The sequence below is a fragment of the Arachis hypogaea genome, chromosome 2 (assembly GCF_003086295.3).
Source record: "Arachis hypogaea cultivar Tifrunner chromosome 2, arahy.Tifrunner.gnm2.J5K5, whole genome shotgun sequence".
Taxonomy (NCBI): domain Eukaryota; kingdom Viridiplantae; phylum Streptophyta; class Magnoliopsida; order Fabales; family Fabaceae; genus Arachis; species Arachis hypogaea.
This window is the reverse complement of record NC_092037.1, coordinates 9,870,129-9,883,511: the sequence shown is the minus strand read 5'-3', so window position 1 is coordinate 9,883,511 and position 13,383 is coordinate 9,870,129. Positions and strand designations below refer to the sequence as shown.

At 29.7% G+C, this 13,383-nt stretch overlaps 1 protein-coding gene across 1 annotated transcript; it reads right to left on the bottom strand.

Moving 5' to 3' along the window:
* Positions 1–4,984: 4,984 nt before the first annotated feature.
* LOC112736945 (uncharacterized) lies at positions 4,985–8,801 on the bottom strand. Its single transcript, XM_072211016.1, has 6 exons — positions 7,973–8,801; positions 7,766–7,841; positions 7,008–7,585; positions 6,880–6,923; positions 6,667–6,720; positions 4,985–5,642 (listed from the first exon to the last, which is right to left on the bottom strand). Exons 3-5 carry the CDS (start codon positions 7,260–7,262, stop codon positions 6,684–6,686), a joined length of 336 nt encoding a protein of 111 aa, XP_072067117.1. The 5' UTR covers positions 7,263–7,585; positions 7,766–7,841; positions 7,973–8,801; the 3' UTR covers positions 4,985–5,642; positions 6,667–6,683.
* Positions 8,802–13,383: the final 4,582 nt, after the last annotated feature.

Below are 13,383 nucleotides of genomic sequence, written 5' to 3'. Positions count from 1 at the left end.
CATGATCGTCCGTAATATTTCATAATCAATTCATCACTTTTCAGCTTTACTTCGTCTCCAAGTTATTCCCATTTCCTAACTTCATCTGATTATCAGGTTTAATACTATTATTTATGACTAAAGGAATAAAAATAGAGGTTTAGAAGTTTGAAATAGAGTTTAAAACTAAAAAAAATCATGTTTGCTGGAACAGGGGCCACGCGTACGCGTGGGAGTATAAAAAGGCAGCTCGCGCACGCATCCCCTTATCATGCGTACGCATAGATGAATACTTCATGTCACGCGTACGCGTGAGCCATGCGTACGCGTAGATATGTATGCTGGTCCATTACGCATACGCACAGTTAAAAAATTTATGCTATGCGTACACGTGGATGTACATTTTTCCAAAACCTGATTAGGCAGAAAGCTGCAGAATTCCATAATTTTTAACCAAACTTCCGACGCACATAACTTAATCATTTTAAATTGTTTTTCATCCGGTTTTTGAAAGACATAAACTTCACGAACCCAATTTTCATTTAAAATAAGTTGAAAATAAATTGAGGGTCCGGAAGCTAAGTTATAACTCGCCAAACTTCGGCCCAAAACCAAATTTTGCAAAACCTTTTAAACCTTATTTACATCCAAATCTCCATTCCATTCCTTACCAAACCTGCCAATCCCAACACTATATGCCAGTAACAAAACTCAACAAAACTCTACACCATTTTATCAATCACCATTAATCAACATTATACATTTCAACAACTCCATCATGCCTTCATTCAATATGTTTGTAACCCTATAATCACCAACTTACTCATGTTTCATTGTAACATCAGTATAATAACAACCTCCATCACATAATCAAATCACATCATAAATATCAAGGATACTAAGCATTGTACATTTCCGTGCGTTTCATCTTATCCTATGGTCATCTAGCCTAATTTTTCACAGAACATTATATATTAAATGCACGAAACCTAAATCATACATTGGCCAGTTTCCTCGTAGTGATCAAGACAGCTTATTAACACAAGCACAGCCCCAAAATCCTCAACAAAACACTAGTATTTAGCTTCCTCCAAGTTCCAATATCCATAATTTCAAGCTCCAATTATTTATTCACAACCTAATACACATTTATAACACATATATACCCAATTTAATACCCAAAACATACATTTAGTAAATTAAACCAGATTTATGGTATCTTCACCTTACCCAAGCTTCATATAAGTAAGAGTGAACATTTTCCTCAAGCTAATTGGATCCTAAAACATCAAAAAATAAAGAAATTCAACATCTCTATTCAATTTTTGAAAATTTGGGGGAAGAGGAGTCTAAGAGTGAATAAGCAAGTTACTAATAAAATTGTTCTGGTAGAAACGTAGAGCTCAACACGGTGATTGCGTGACCGCAAATGGTGCGGTGATCGGAGCTCGGACGGAGTAGTTACAGCGATTTGAATTTACCGTAAGAGGGTTGGAGGTTTCTTCTCTGCTTCTCCCCTTGCTGTTCAACGCAGCTTCTGTTGCATTTCTGGGGAGAAAATGAGCTTTGGCTCATTTAAAGCTTGGTCCAATTGGGCCCACGGGCTCGGTTTGGACCCGGTTCAATCAGTTCTGCTCGTTCAGTCCAATATTGGGCCGAATTCTTTAAAATTAGTGTCAAAATTCTCGTTTTGATGAGCTCTATCCTAATTTAATATAATATTCAAATTTCTAATTTTCTTTATTAGAAATTAATTTATTGACTAATTATTTACTAATTTAACGGAGTTTACACTTGGAGCAAAGCGCTTTATACTTCTCCATATTAATCTTCATCCCAGATGCTTTACAAAATGTCTCTAAAACCACCATCACATTTTGCACTTGTCTCTTTGTAGTTTTACAGAATAAAAGCACGTTATCCGCAAATATTAAGTGGGATACTTTTTGTTCCCCTCTAGAAATAGCAACCGACTCCCACAAGTCCAAATCAACCTGATGACTAATAAAGTATGTCAATCTCTCCATACACAACTCAAAAAGATAGGGTGACATACGGTCTTCTTGTTTAAGACTCCAGTTAGGAGTAAAGTCATTCAGACAATTCACATTCCAAAGAATATATAAAGAGGAAGTAGAGACACAATTCATAATCAAATTAATTGTAGGACTGGAAAAACCAAAGCTCTTAAAGGTATGGCCAAAAATTTCCAATCTACCCTGTCAATTGATTTGCCTCTATCACCATGCAAATTGGACTTTGGGACCCTTCTCGAACCATACTTGTGTTGTTCTCTATCTTGGTTCTTCAAACTTGACGAATGGCCCATTGTGCATTTTTTTTTACACAGCACTTGTTTCTAGCCCTCTCCATCATCCATGCATGCCTCATTAACATAACCATCAAGCACGTGAAGAGCCAATGATTCCATAACCGCATCCATCCCTTTAACAACTCCTAATTTCTCACCCAAATCACGATCTTTCGATTCAACATCTTTTTGAATTTCATGAACGTTGTGTGACACTAGTGTTGGGACTTCATGATTCTTTCCATCACCGAAAGAATCACCCTTCCCTATCGAGGATTCATTCTCCATGCACAATGATTTATCACGCCTATAGCATGCACAAGTAGAACAAATCAACTGTAAACTCACGTACTCTACTTCATGAGTCATGCTCTCCATGATAATATGTTTGATTACCGGGAACCCAAGATTAATCTTAACACAAGCTTAGGCATATTTTACTTTCTCTGCAAGTTTAGTGGCCAAGTCTACATTCACCAAAACCCCTATTGCAAAAGCAATTTACAACATTGCTTGTTTCTGGTGGCACCAAATCAAAAATTTTGAAATTTGAATCCATACTAGTGTTGATCCGAAGAATTGTTTGCATGGCCTAAAATTCACGTCCTATGGCTTTACTGCGACAAAGTGACTGTCTATCAACCACGGATCACCAAGCATGACTTTCTCACGATCTGCAACAATATCGAATTTAACCAAAAAATACCCAAATCCCACGTCCAACTAATCAAACCCTCTTTTGATGCGCCATACTATTCGAAGCTTATGCATAAGAGCCGTGTAGCCATAATTCTTATCCAACCTTGATCACGATGGCTTCCTTATTTGGTTCAGCTAGACAACTCTTTATCTCTTTTGTAAAACTGATACTTGGTGGACGAGAATCACCTTACTTATCTGTCACCGTGGCAATACCATCTCCATATAAAGACTTTACTAATGCAGAGGCCTTAAACTTCTCTGCACCAATGACCTTATCTCTAAAAGAGACCTTGGGTGGCTTTCTTAAACCTCTCGAGGAAAACCCTCCATAACATCAGATACACACCTTTCCACACTCGCTCCCGCTCTCTTCTTCTCTTATTCTCCTTGAGTACTATCAATTTTATTAGTTTAACATTAAAATTAGTTACCAAATCCATCACTAGCATTGAATACATATCAACATATAAAATATATATTAAAAATAAATAAATTAGATATATTTATATTTTTTTTTCAAAAATAGAGAGATTCGAACTTGCAACCTCTTAAGTGAGTATGGAGAGATTATACCATTTGAATTATAACTCATTGACAAATTAGATATATTTATATAAAAATAAATAATAATAATAATTAATTTTAATATATAAATAACATTTTTAGTATTACTAGAGCAAGGACCCGTGCGTACAAAATAACCACATACAATTATCCTCTGTGCAAAGCTAATTGATGAATATAAATGATGTAGCTTTAAACAAAAAAGTTGCATTTCATGGTGTAACAATCACTGATCACATAGTGCAAGAATTACATTCACCATTAAAACATAAACATAGAATCATAAAACATTATTAAAAACCTCCCTGAAGATAACAAAGTATAATATTACTCTCTAGACAATCTTCTCTTGGATTTGATTCTAGACGGAGCAAATGAACTATCATGCAGAAAATTAGAAAATCATATGCCGCATTAAGTAATGCTTGAAAGGAAATAAATAATAAATTATCAGCAAATATTATAGAATGTCTAATATAGAACAATTTCGTATTCAAAAAATAACCTGCATTATACATTGTATGCCAGTAAACAATTTTACAGAATCACTACATAATTTACCTTAAAAATTTCTGTATGAAAACATAGTTTACACAGATCGAAAAAAAATGCTTCCAATTGAATGATTCCTTGCAAAGGCATAATAGGGGAGTTCCATTCATTCATTCAGGTAAGAGAGATATAACACTCAAAAATTAACTAACATATTCATTAAGAAGCACAATGAAAAAACCAACCCGATGCAAGTTATGAGTCAATTCACATAAGATAGCAAAACTGCCAATAGAAATGGTAGTGACACTTTATTGTTACTTTTCATACCTTGTAAAACTAAAAATCGAACTTGTCAAGGGAAGCAAAACAAAGCAATATATTATTATTAAAGGTGTCGAAAATGCTCGAAAAGCCAAGTAAAGAGAGAGAAATCTGAAAAATGAACAATTAAAATTAGCAAAGGACCTCTTTGAATTCTAAAATACAAAAACAGTCCCCAATGAAACATAATCAATCATTCATAAAACGTAAAAATAAATGAAAAGAAATGAAAGCAGTTAAAATGATTCTTAAGTACGACTACTTAGAATTCACCAGAAGTTACCAGTGAATCCATATAAATGATTTTAAACTGAGCAATTCTCATACAAAATATTTTAAAACAAATAAATACCGTTAAACCACTCATATGGACAAAAAAAAGAAAGCATAATGAAATTGAAACAAACTCTAAAATTATAGTCAATTTTTCCTGCAAGTGCTAGAAACAATATAGTTTTTTCAACGCTTAGAAGACCCAGCAGGAATGTCATCCTAAGATTTCACACCAGAAAAAAGAAATGTATAGGTATTCAAATATTTTTGTTTCAAAAAAAGGCTTCATAAAGTAAATATTAAATTGCTCTCATTGTACACATTGAATACAACTATATATAAATGAGAATCATTTTATCTTGATGGTTTTATTATTCCACTAACATCTTTAAGAATCTGAATTTCTCTCCTGTTGTAGTGTGCAAGGTAAAAAATACCAGAATACTCTATTGGTCTAGTGAATTAATCAATCATAGCTTTAGTTCTACTAATGGTATTATTCTCAAATTCAACTAAAAATCATATAGAATAATATAGTGAAATTTTAAATACCAGAAAATAATATTCTTCATATTCACTATTCACCAATACCTAGTGTGGAAACATTCAAGTACCAAGTTAGAAGCGCTCTAACCATTGGCAGAGAGACAGCCCCTCCACAGTCACGACCTCAAATGACACCACCACTCCCTTTATCTGATTGAAGTAATGCTTGTACCTTCTATCCAACTACTTATCAAATCATCGATAGATAATTAATTAAGTAGCTAAGCCTGCATTATATTGGTGATACTTATGGTAAAGATATCACCAACTCATCAACTAATTTTACAGATAATTATATAAATTTTCAAAAAAAAATTTACTCTCATATTCTTACTGCTACTTTTGCTAAAACAGATAATGAAACAAAAGTAAAGGATGGGAGCAAGAAATTAAATACTATCTCATAAGCGTTAGATTTGAACCCAAGCTAGCTCAAAAAATCACCTTTTACCTGAAAAGCAAAAAAAATTATTAAAACATGATTAACTAAAAGTCTTCTGAATTTGAAATCCCATAATATCAAGTTTTTCTCTCATCAAAAAGGTAGTTTCAAAATTAAATCAAATCATAAAATTAAAAAATAAAGCTTAACGTAGATTTAATTAACTATCACCAATGATATAAAGAAGTGATTGATAAATAAAAAGGCTTTTGTGCTGATTAATTAAGTCAATATGAAAATAGAATGGAGAGTAATTAATTGAATAGACCAAAGATTTCTATAGGCAGTAACTAAGTGTGAACTTCATCGTTCTAGAGACATTGGACGTTGGACACGATTTCAATACGTGACATTCTGATAAATAAATTTGTTTAAATGTTTCCATAAATCAATTAAATATGAGCATGTCTATTCAGATTCAACAACAGTTTTACTTAGCTACTTGATTAAAATGAAAATAATTTTAAAAAAATAAAAAAGAAAAATAAAAAGAAAATAAAGAAGAAGTAAAACCTAGTCAGCAGAGGAAGTTGTTCTAAATATGAAATTTAGTAGGAATCATTAAGAGAAGCTGCTGGCTCAACATAAATATATAGAAATAAATTAACCTGAGCAAACAATTGAGCAAAAAAAAAGCTTTAATTGCAACCAAATTTAAGCAAAAAAATGAAAAGAGAAGCTTGAATGCCAAAAATTAAATATTACTACTTTGATAACAAAAAGAAGAATCTTGAATTACAATCTCATTTGTTCATTTCCAAGTTCTTAATCATGTTGATTCTTTGAAATCATCATGTCATTAGATTCATTTTGCTCCCACACCCTGCACCCCAAACCAATTCTTTCAAAAAAAATTCTATGACTCAGATAAAAAAATTTGAAACTTTAAATGAAGCTGGAAGATAAACAACAATCAAAGATTCCAATGTGGTATTCATTTTTTATGTTGCAACAATTCATGTTCCATTACTTAGAAATCTCATCTAGTTTTATTGGATGCAAAATTGAAGATAAGAGGGAATTAGATTAAGACCTTTTGGCAAAGGGCAATTAAAATCCAGGCAATAATAGTGTAGTTCTGGATGTTCTGCATCAAAAGCTCCACACCAGATAAAGACGTCAATAACAACAACAACATTACAAATATATACATAAGATTAAATAGTAAGGAACACACACAACTATTCATCACAAACCATCACCAATCTGTCATTGGAAAAAGAAAAAAGGAAAAAGAAGAAATCACCCAAGGTGGGAGCGTGCCTCTTGAGAGTGATCTGGTGCTGCTGCCTGCTATGAAGACACAGTTTAAATAAAAAAAGATAATATTAAAAAATAAAAAAAGCTATGTGTAGGGATATTAAAATCTTCTACCTTTATTTTCTCAGAGGGCTTGTTGGGCAGAAAATTCCCATAGTTGTAGCAGCTTCCGCCGCCACAAATGTTGCTGTACATACCTCGGCATCCGCTTCCTCCCTGGTTGCAATCCTTGACCCAGCCCACCATGGCTGTAGCATGCACGACCATCGTCGCATCCTCCACCTTATCCACCATCACCATGTCAACTATCACCATGAACTCCACTGCGACCACTGGGCCCACCGCTGCCTTAGACTCCTCGACCACCATAGCTGCCTCCGTAACCTCTTCTACTGCCGTAACCCTACCACCACTGTTGTTGTCCCTTTCACCGTGATAGAAAATAAATAGATCTCACCGCTCTATTCTTGTCGCCGCCACCACTATGCTTTCCGCGTGCCTAGTCTCGCTGCATGTGCTTTCTGTGACAACCGCTCAGTTCTTTTCATCGATCTACTCTCTTTCACCGCTTCCTATCCAGCACCACCATATCGGTGACCACCATGTTCTTGGCACGGCATCACCAAATGACAGAAAAGCTATCCGGTGATAAACATATCTGAGGAAGAAGAAGAAAAACAAAAGAGGAGGAACTGAAGAAGAAGAAGAAGAAGAAGAAGAAGAAGAAGAAGAAGAAGAAGAAGAAGAAGAAGAAGAAGAAGAAGAAGAAGAAGAAGAAGAAGAAGAAGAAGAAGAACGTAAATCCCTTTTCAAAGAGAAAGAGTAAAAATGAAATAAAATAAAGCAAAGTACACTTTTAGGAGAAGACTCACGAACATTCCAAAAGACATAGGCTCTAATGACATCAATGCCTTCATCTTTCACCTTCTGAATCAGAGCTTTTCACATCTGCACATAACCCCATTAACCACAAAAAGGAAAACAAACATCAACAAACTGAGAATTTGGTAAAGATTTCATTTTTGTCTTTTCTTTTGTTAAAAAGATAAGAAATGAGATAAAGAAGAAGAGGTCATTACATCAGATAATTTATGAAGCCAGAAAAACTGCCATCACCGCCGGTTTGCTACCGAATCCCATAATCATCACCGTCGATCATCTCGACAGTCTCACATAACGACACTACAACACCATTCTCGTCCTCATCCAAAGCTTAGATGGTGGGTGGAAGAGACCCGTCTCCACGGGTTATAAATTGAAAAAAGAATAGGGGAGTGGGTTAATACATATGATGTATTTGTCTACAAATTTAAAATTTGAAAAATAGGTGAACCTCTCTGTGTGTTCTACTTCTAGTGTAATGAGTAAAGAGTAAAAACTTTTTAATTCAGAGAACGATTAATCAGGTGAAATTTTTCTGCAAGTTACTTTCAGCTTTTCATTTCTGAGGCAAAGAAAGGAGGATATAACATTAAAATTTGAATAAAAAAAAAGATTAATAAAATTGATATAAAGTGTAAAAAATTGAAAAATAGGTTAAAAACAGAAAAGATGATTCGATGAAATGAAGAATTGAAGGGGTGAAAAGAAAATAAATTTAAAATTTGAATTTAGCATGGTGTGTGTATGAATGCCTGCATGATAGAAAGAGCATCACATATAGCATAATATTATTGGAAGAGATGGTGTTGTAAATAGCATTAATGGTGTATGGATATATATGTCATGAACACCCCATTTGAGAAGTTTGACACGTTGGAATTCTACTAACTTAAAAACTATCTATTAAAAGAATAGTATTAGATTAGATATATATAGTGGAAGAGGCTATGGGCTTGAAAGTGACTCCTAATTTGGTGGACTGGTCCAAGAAAAATTGGTAAAAACATTCTTCCAACTACAAAGTTGGGTTATGAAACTGATCCAACCTAGTTAGCTTTCATAATATATATGCGCATGTGTGCACATGTGCGAGGGGTATTAAAATAAAGGTATGGTCGGTGTCGAAAATTGGCTAATATTACATACATTGGTAGATTCTACACTAATAATTTTTTCAAAATTATATATGAAGACTAACTTCGACAATTTTGATATTATTTTAAAAGACATAAAAAACTTAGCCTAAAAATAACTATAGAGGAATGAAGATTTACTCTCATGGCACAATTTATTTTTATCTCTTATGCTTGGTTATGCGAATAAAATTATATATAATTTTTTCGTTCGAATAAGTTTGATGTGTAAAATAAAATGCATAATTGATTAATAAAATTTGGAAAACTAATATTTTGGCTTCTGAAAAATTCTAACTCTAACAAAATAGTTCTTAAATAAAATAAAAGTATTCGCTATATATACCACCGTTAAAAATCACTAAAAGTTTATCAAATGAATTTCAATATTCTGGGAGAATTTATCAAATACTCAAATTTTAGTAATTTTAGAAAATTGAGAGTATCTTTCTTTCATTTAATATATGTTTTGTCAAGATTAAAATCTTACTAAAATGATGATTCATCCTAAAATTTTATCATAATTTTAACCTTTCAAGTTTCAATCATATTGACCACAGAAGAAATAGAAAAAGAAAAGACCAAGATTCAAATTGTCGTCATATTCAGACCCAAGACTTCACCCAAATAACGATCGAAATACTGGCTTTAGCCCACTTGACATAAAAATCACTCTATCCCAAAAATTTGGTTGTTGGGTCATATTAAACAAATAATTAAAGAATAGATAAATATAATATAATAACAACAAATTAATAGATAGATATAATATTCAAGTTAAATATGCATTATGCCTTTGTTCCTTCCTTCTCTGCAATGTATTATAGTCATTTTTAACGGTTGATTTTAATTATAAAAAATATATAATATATATAATTATAATCAAACGATTAAAAATTACTAAAATATCGATATATTCATATACTTCAAAACTTTCCATTATTTTATAACACTTCTTCCATTCCTTATCACATTATTATTCTCTGATTCCGACTCGGTGGAGATGAAGAAAATAAATTAAATTAAAATAGAATATGTAAAATGATGAGGTAGCACAAGAACTGTCCAGATCTTAAGCTTTTCCTCTTGAATCTTGATGCATAATACACACATTCCAATAACGTTACATGTGTCGTCTAATTTGATCTTCAAATGCCACCTATAACTCAACATAATCTCTCTAATGACACGTGTAAAATAACGAGTTTCAAGGTGGAAAAAATATATATTTTAAGCGTGTATAAATCTTTTAAGATAATTAAACAATTATTCGTAGAGTTTTAAAAATGATGATTAAGCGTATAAAAAAATTAAGCATATAAACTTCCTTTACACTTTGGGTGGATTCGGTGAATATGGAAGGAAAGAAAATGTTTTGAAAGAAAATAGATAGAGATGTGAGTTTTTTATTGTTTAGATGAAGAAAAAAATAGAATAAAAAAATTGATGTAATTATAAAAATATTTTTTTTAAAGATGAGATAAAAAATAAAAAAAATATGTAATACGTATAAATTTATTAATTTATTTTTTGATTAATTAAAAAAATAAAAAATATAAAAGTATTAATATAATTTTAATTTATTATTTTTTTATTTTTTTATTTAAATAATTTTTTTTATTTTTTTTCTATTTATTTTTTCTTTATCCAAATAACACTTTAATAATAGTTTTATGATTTAGGATTTTAATGATATAACATATATTTGTCCTATTTTTTAACATGAAGTAATTATTTATAATATTTATGACTTTTTATTATAATTATCGATTGTAAAATAAACTGAATCATATCTTTTGAAAATGATTATAAGTTAATAAATTTAAAAATATTTTATTAAAAATATTTTTAAAAATAAATCACTAAGCGTAATATATTTATCTTTTTGTAGGGATTAAAATTTATTTTCATTTTTTAAATTATTAAATGTTTTTCTTCACTCAGTCTTTTTCTTGAATTTGTTGTGATGATGTAAATTTGATTACTAAGTTTATTTTTTTTTTAATTTGGCAAACAAGTGAGAGAAAGTATAGAATAGTATAGAAATTTGATAAATCAAAAATTTATTTTATTAATATATTTGTGTAAATTTTGTAGGTTGAAACTCTTCGAGAGGACATTGTAAATTATAATTTTATTAGATTTATATGAAAAGAATTAGTACCATTAAGAGTTGAGCTATTCATTTGGCTTGTGTTGGTTGGTAAGGTCAACACTAAAAAAAGATTAATTAAATTGAGTATTATTGATCATAGGAATATGATTTATGTTTTATGTAAAAAAAATACTGAGAATAATTTTCATTTATTCATTGACTGTGAATTTACGTAGCAGGTATGATGTGCTTGGTTATATGCCTATAATAAATTTTGGTCTATTCCAGAAATCATTAAATGAAAGTTGGACAAGAGTTCTTGTAAAAAAAGGCGAATGTAATAGGTGATTGATTGGCTTTTTTACTATCATTTGAAATACGTGGTTAAAAAAGAATACCAAAATTTTCAAAAATAAAAAAATAACCGTTGCAAAAATTATTACCAAATCGATTAGGAGTTACAAAAAGTGAGTTGACTTTGTTTCATCTAATTATTAATAATAATGTTAAAATTAATTACAGTTTTTTTTAGTGTTTGTATTGTAATTCTGAATTTTTTCAGTTTTTTGTTTAAAAAAAATTAGGCAAACAATTAGATACAAAATAATACGAAGTTCAATTTAATCTATGTAAACCGTTTTTACAATAAAATGTATATTAATTACAGACCGAAGGCTCATATTTTACATTATGAGTTATGACATAGTCTAACTTTATATTAACTCTACTAATTAATGTTTCAAATTAGTTGTTCTTTTCAAGTTCGAAAAAAATTTCGTTATTTTTCTAATTTTATTTTATTTTTATTTAGATAATTTTAATATTGTATAAGAAGTGATGAAATGCTCATATATTGGACAACAAATTTGTATTTAGAAAAGTGGTAAGAAATTACATGTCATTAAAATTGGACTATTCGATCTAATTTGTTAATTTAAAAAATAAAAGTCCCTACAATTAGTATTTTATATTTTTCTTAAATAAAACATTTTATTCTCTGATTCGTGTTCTTTTAGTTTTCTTAATCAGAATTTTATACTCCAATTTTTTTTTTCGAAAAAAAAATTTAACAACATTAAAATCAAAATTTTTAATTTTTTTTCAAAATTCATCGTATTTTGATAAAAAAATAATATACTTAAAAAAAACCACCTATAGATAACTAAGTAATTTACATAGATAAAATAATTAAAAATAAATATTACACAAATATTTTAAATTAAAATGAATTACATGCGTATTTCGTTTGCTACTTTATATAAATCGACGCTATTTTAATATAAATCAAATCAACCGAATTTGATTTAGCATAATATATAATAAATTGACACATAAATTTAATTTACTAGCTATAATTTTTGACAACACACAATTCTAATAAATCAAAACAATTCAATTCGATTTATAAGAGAAAAAAGTTAATAATAAACCAATACAAATTATTTTGATTTATTGAAGTTAAAATTCTAAGATAATCGAATCTAATTAATTCGATTATTATTATTTGATTCGAGTTACCTACCACAATCTCTCTCATAAATCAAAATCAAATTGTTTTAATTTATCATAGACTCTTTTATAAATCGAATTCACTTATTTTAATTTACTATAAACTCTCAATTAGATTCAATAATTTTAATTTATTATGGATTATTACTTCGGTAAAAAACCTATAATAAAAAATTAAATTTAAATCAAATTCATTTTATTTGATTTATATAGAAAGAATTTAAATTAAACTTATTTAATTCAATTTACATAAAATAACAAATAAGACACACAACATATAACCCAATTTAATTTTAAAACATCTGTATAAGATTAATTCTCAACTATTTTATCCACATAATTTATCCTAGATAACTAATAAATCTAAAGTATTGTGCCCCTACCACCATCCTCTACTAGAACAAGGAGGATATTCACATTTCAGAAACTACATATTTTCTCAAGGTAATCTTGATCAATCCTAAATTCTTGATTTCTATCTCAAATTAGATTAATAACTATTCTTATAATTATAAATAATTTACTTATATATATATATATATATATATATATATATATATATATTATCTTAAATATGAATGCACTATAATTTTATCCTCTCTAATCTATTTTTATATAAATCGTAACATAACTACAAGTTTTACCTGTTAAGATAAAAATAAAGAAGACAAAATTATAATGCATTTACATTTAGAATAATTTAATAACATCCCACTTCAGTCACTTTATATAAGTAAATTACCCTATAATTATACATTGAACCTCATAAAAATAAAATATACACATTACATATTACATAGTGTTATATTTTATTATTAATTTACGCAGGAAGTTACTAGTAGCAAGGAGTTTTTTCCTATAAATACGTATA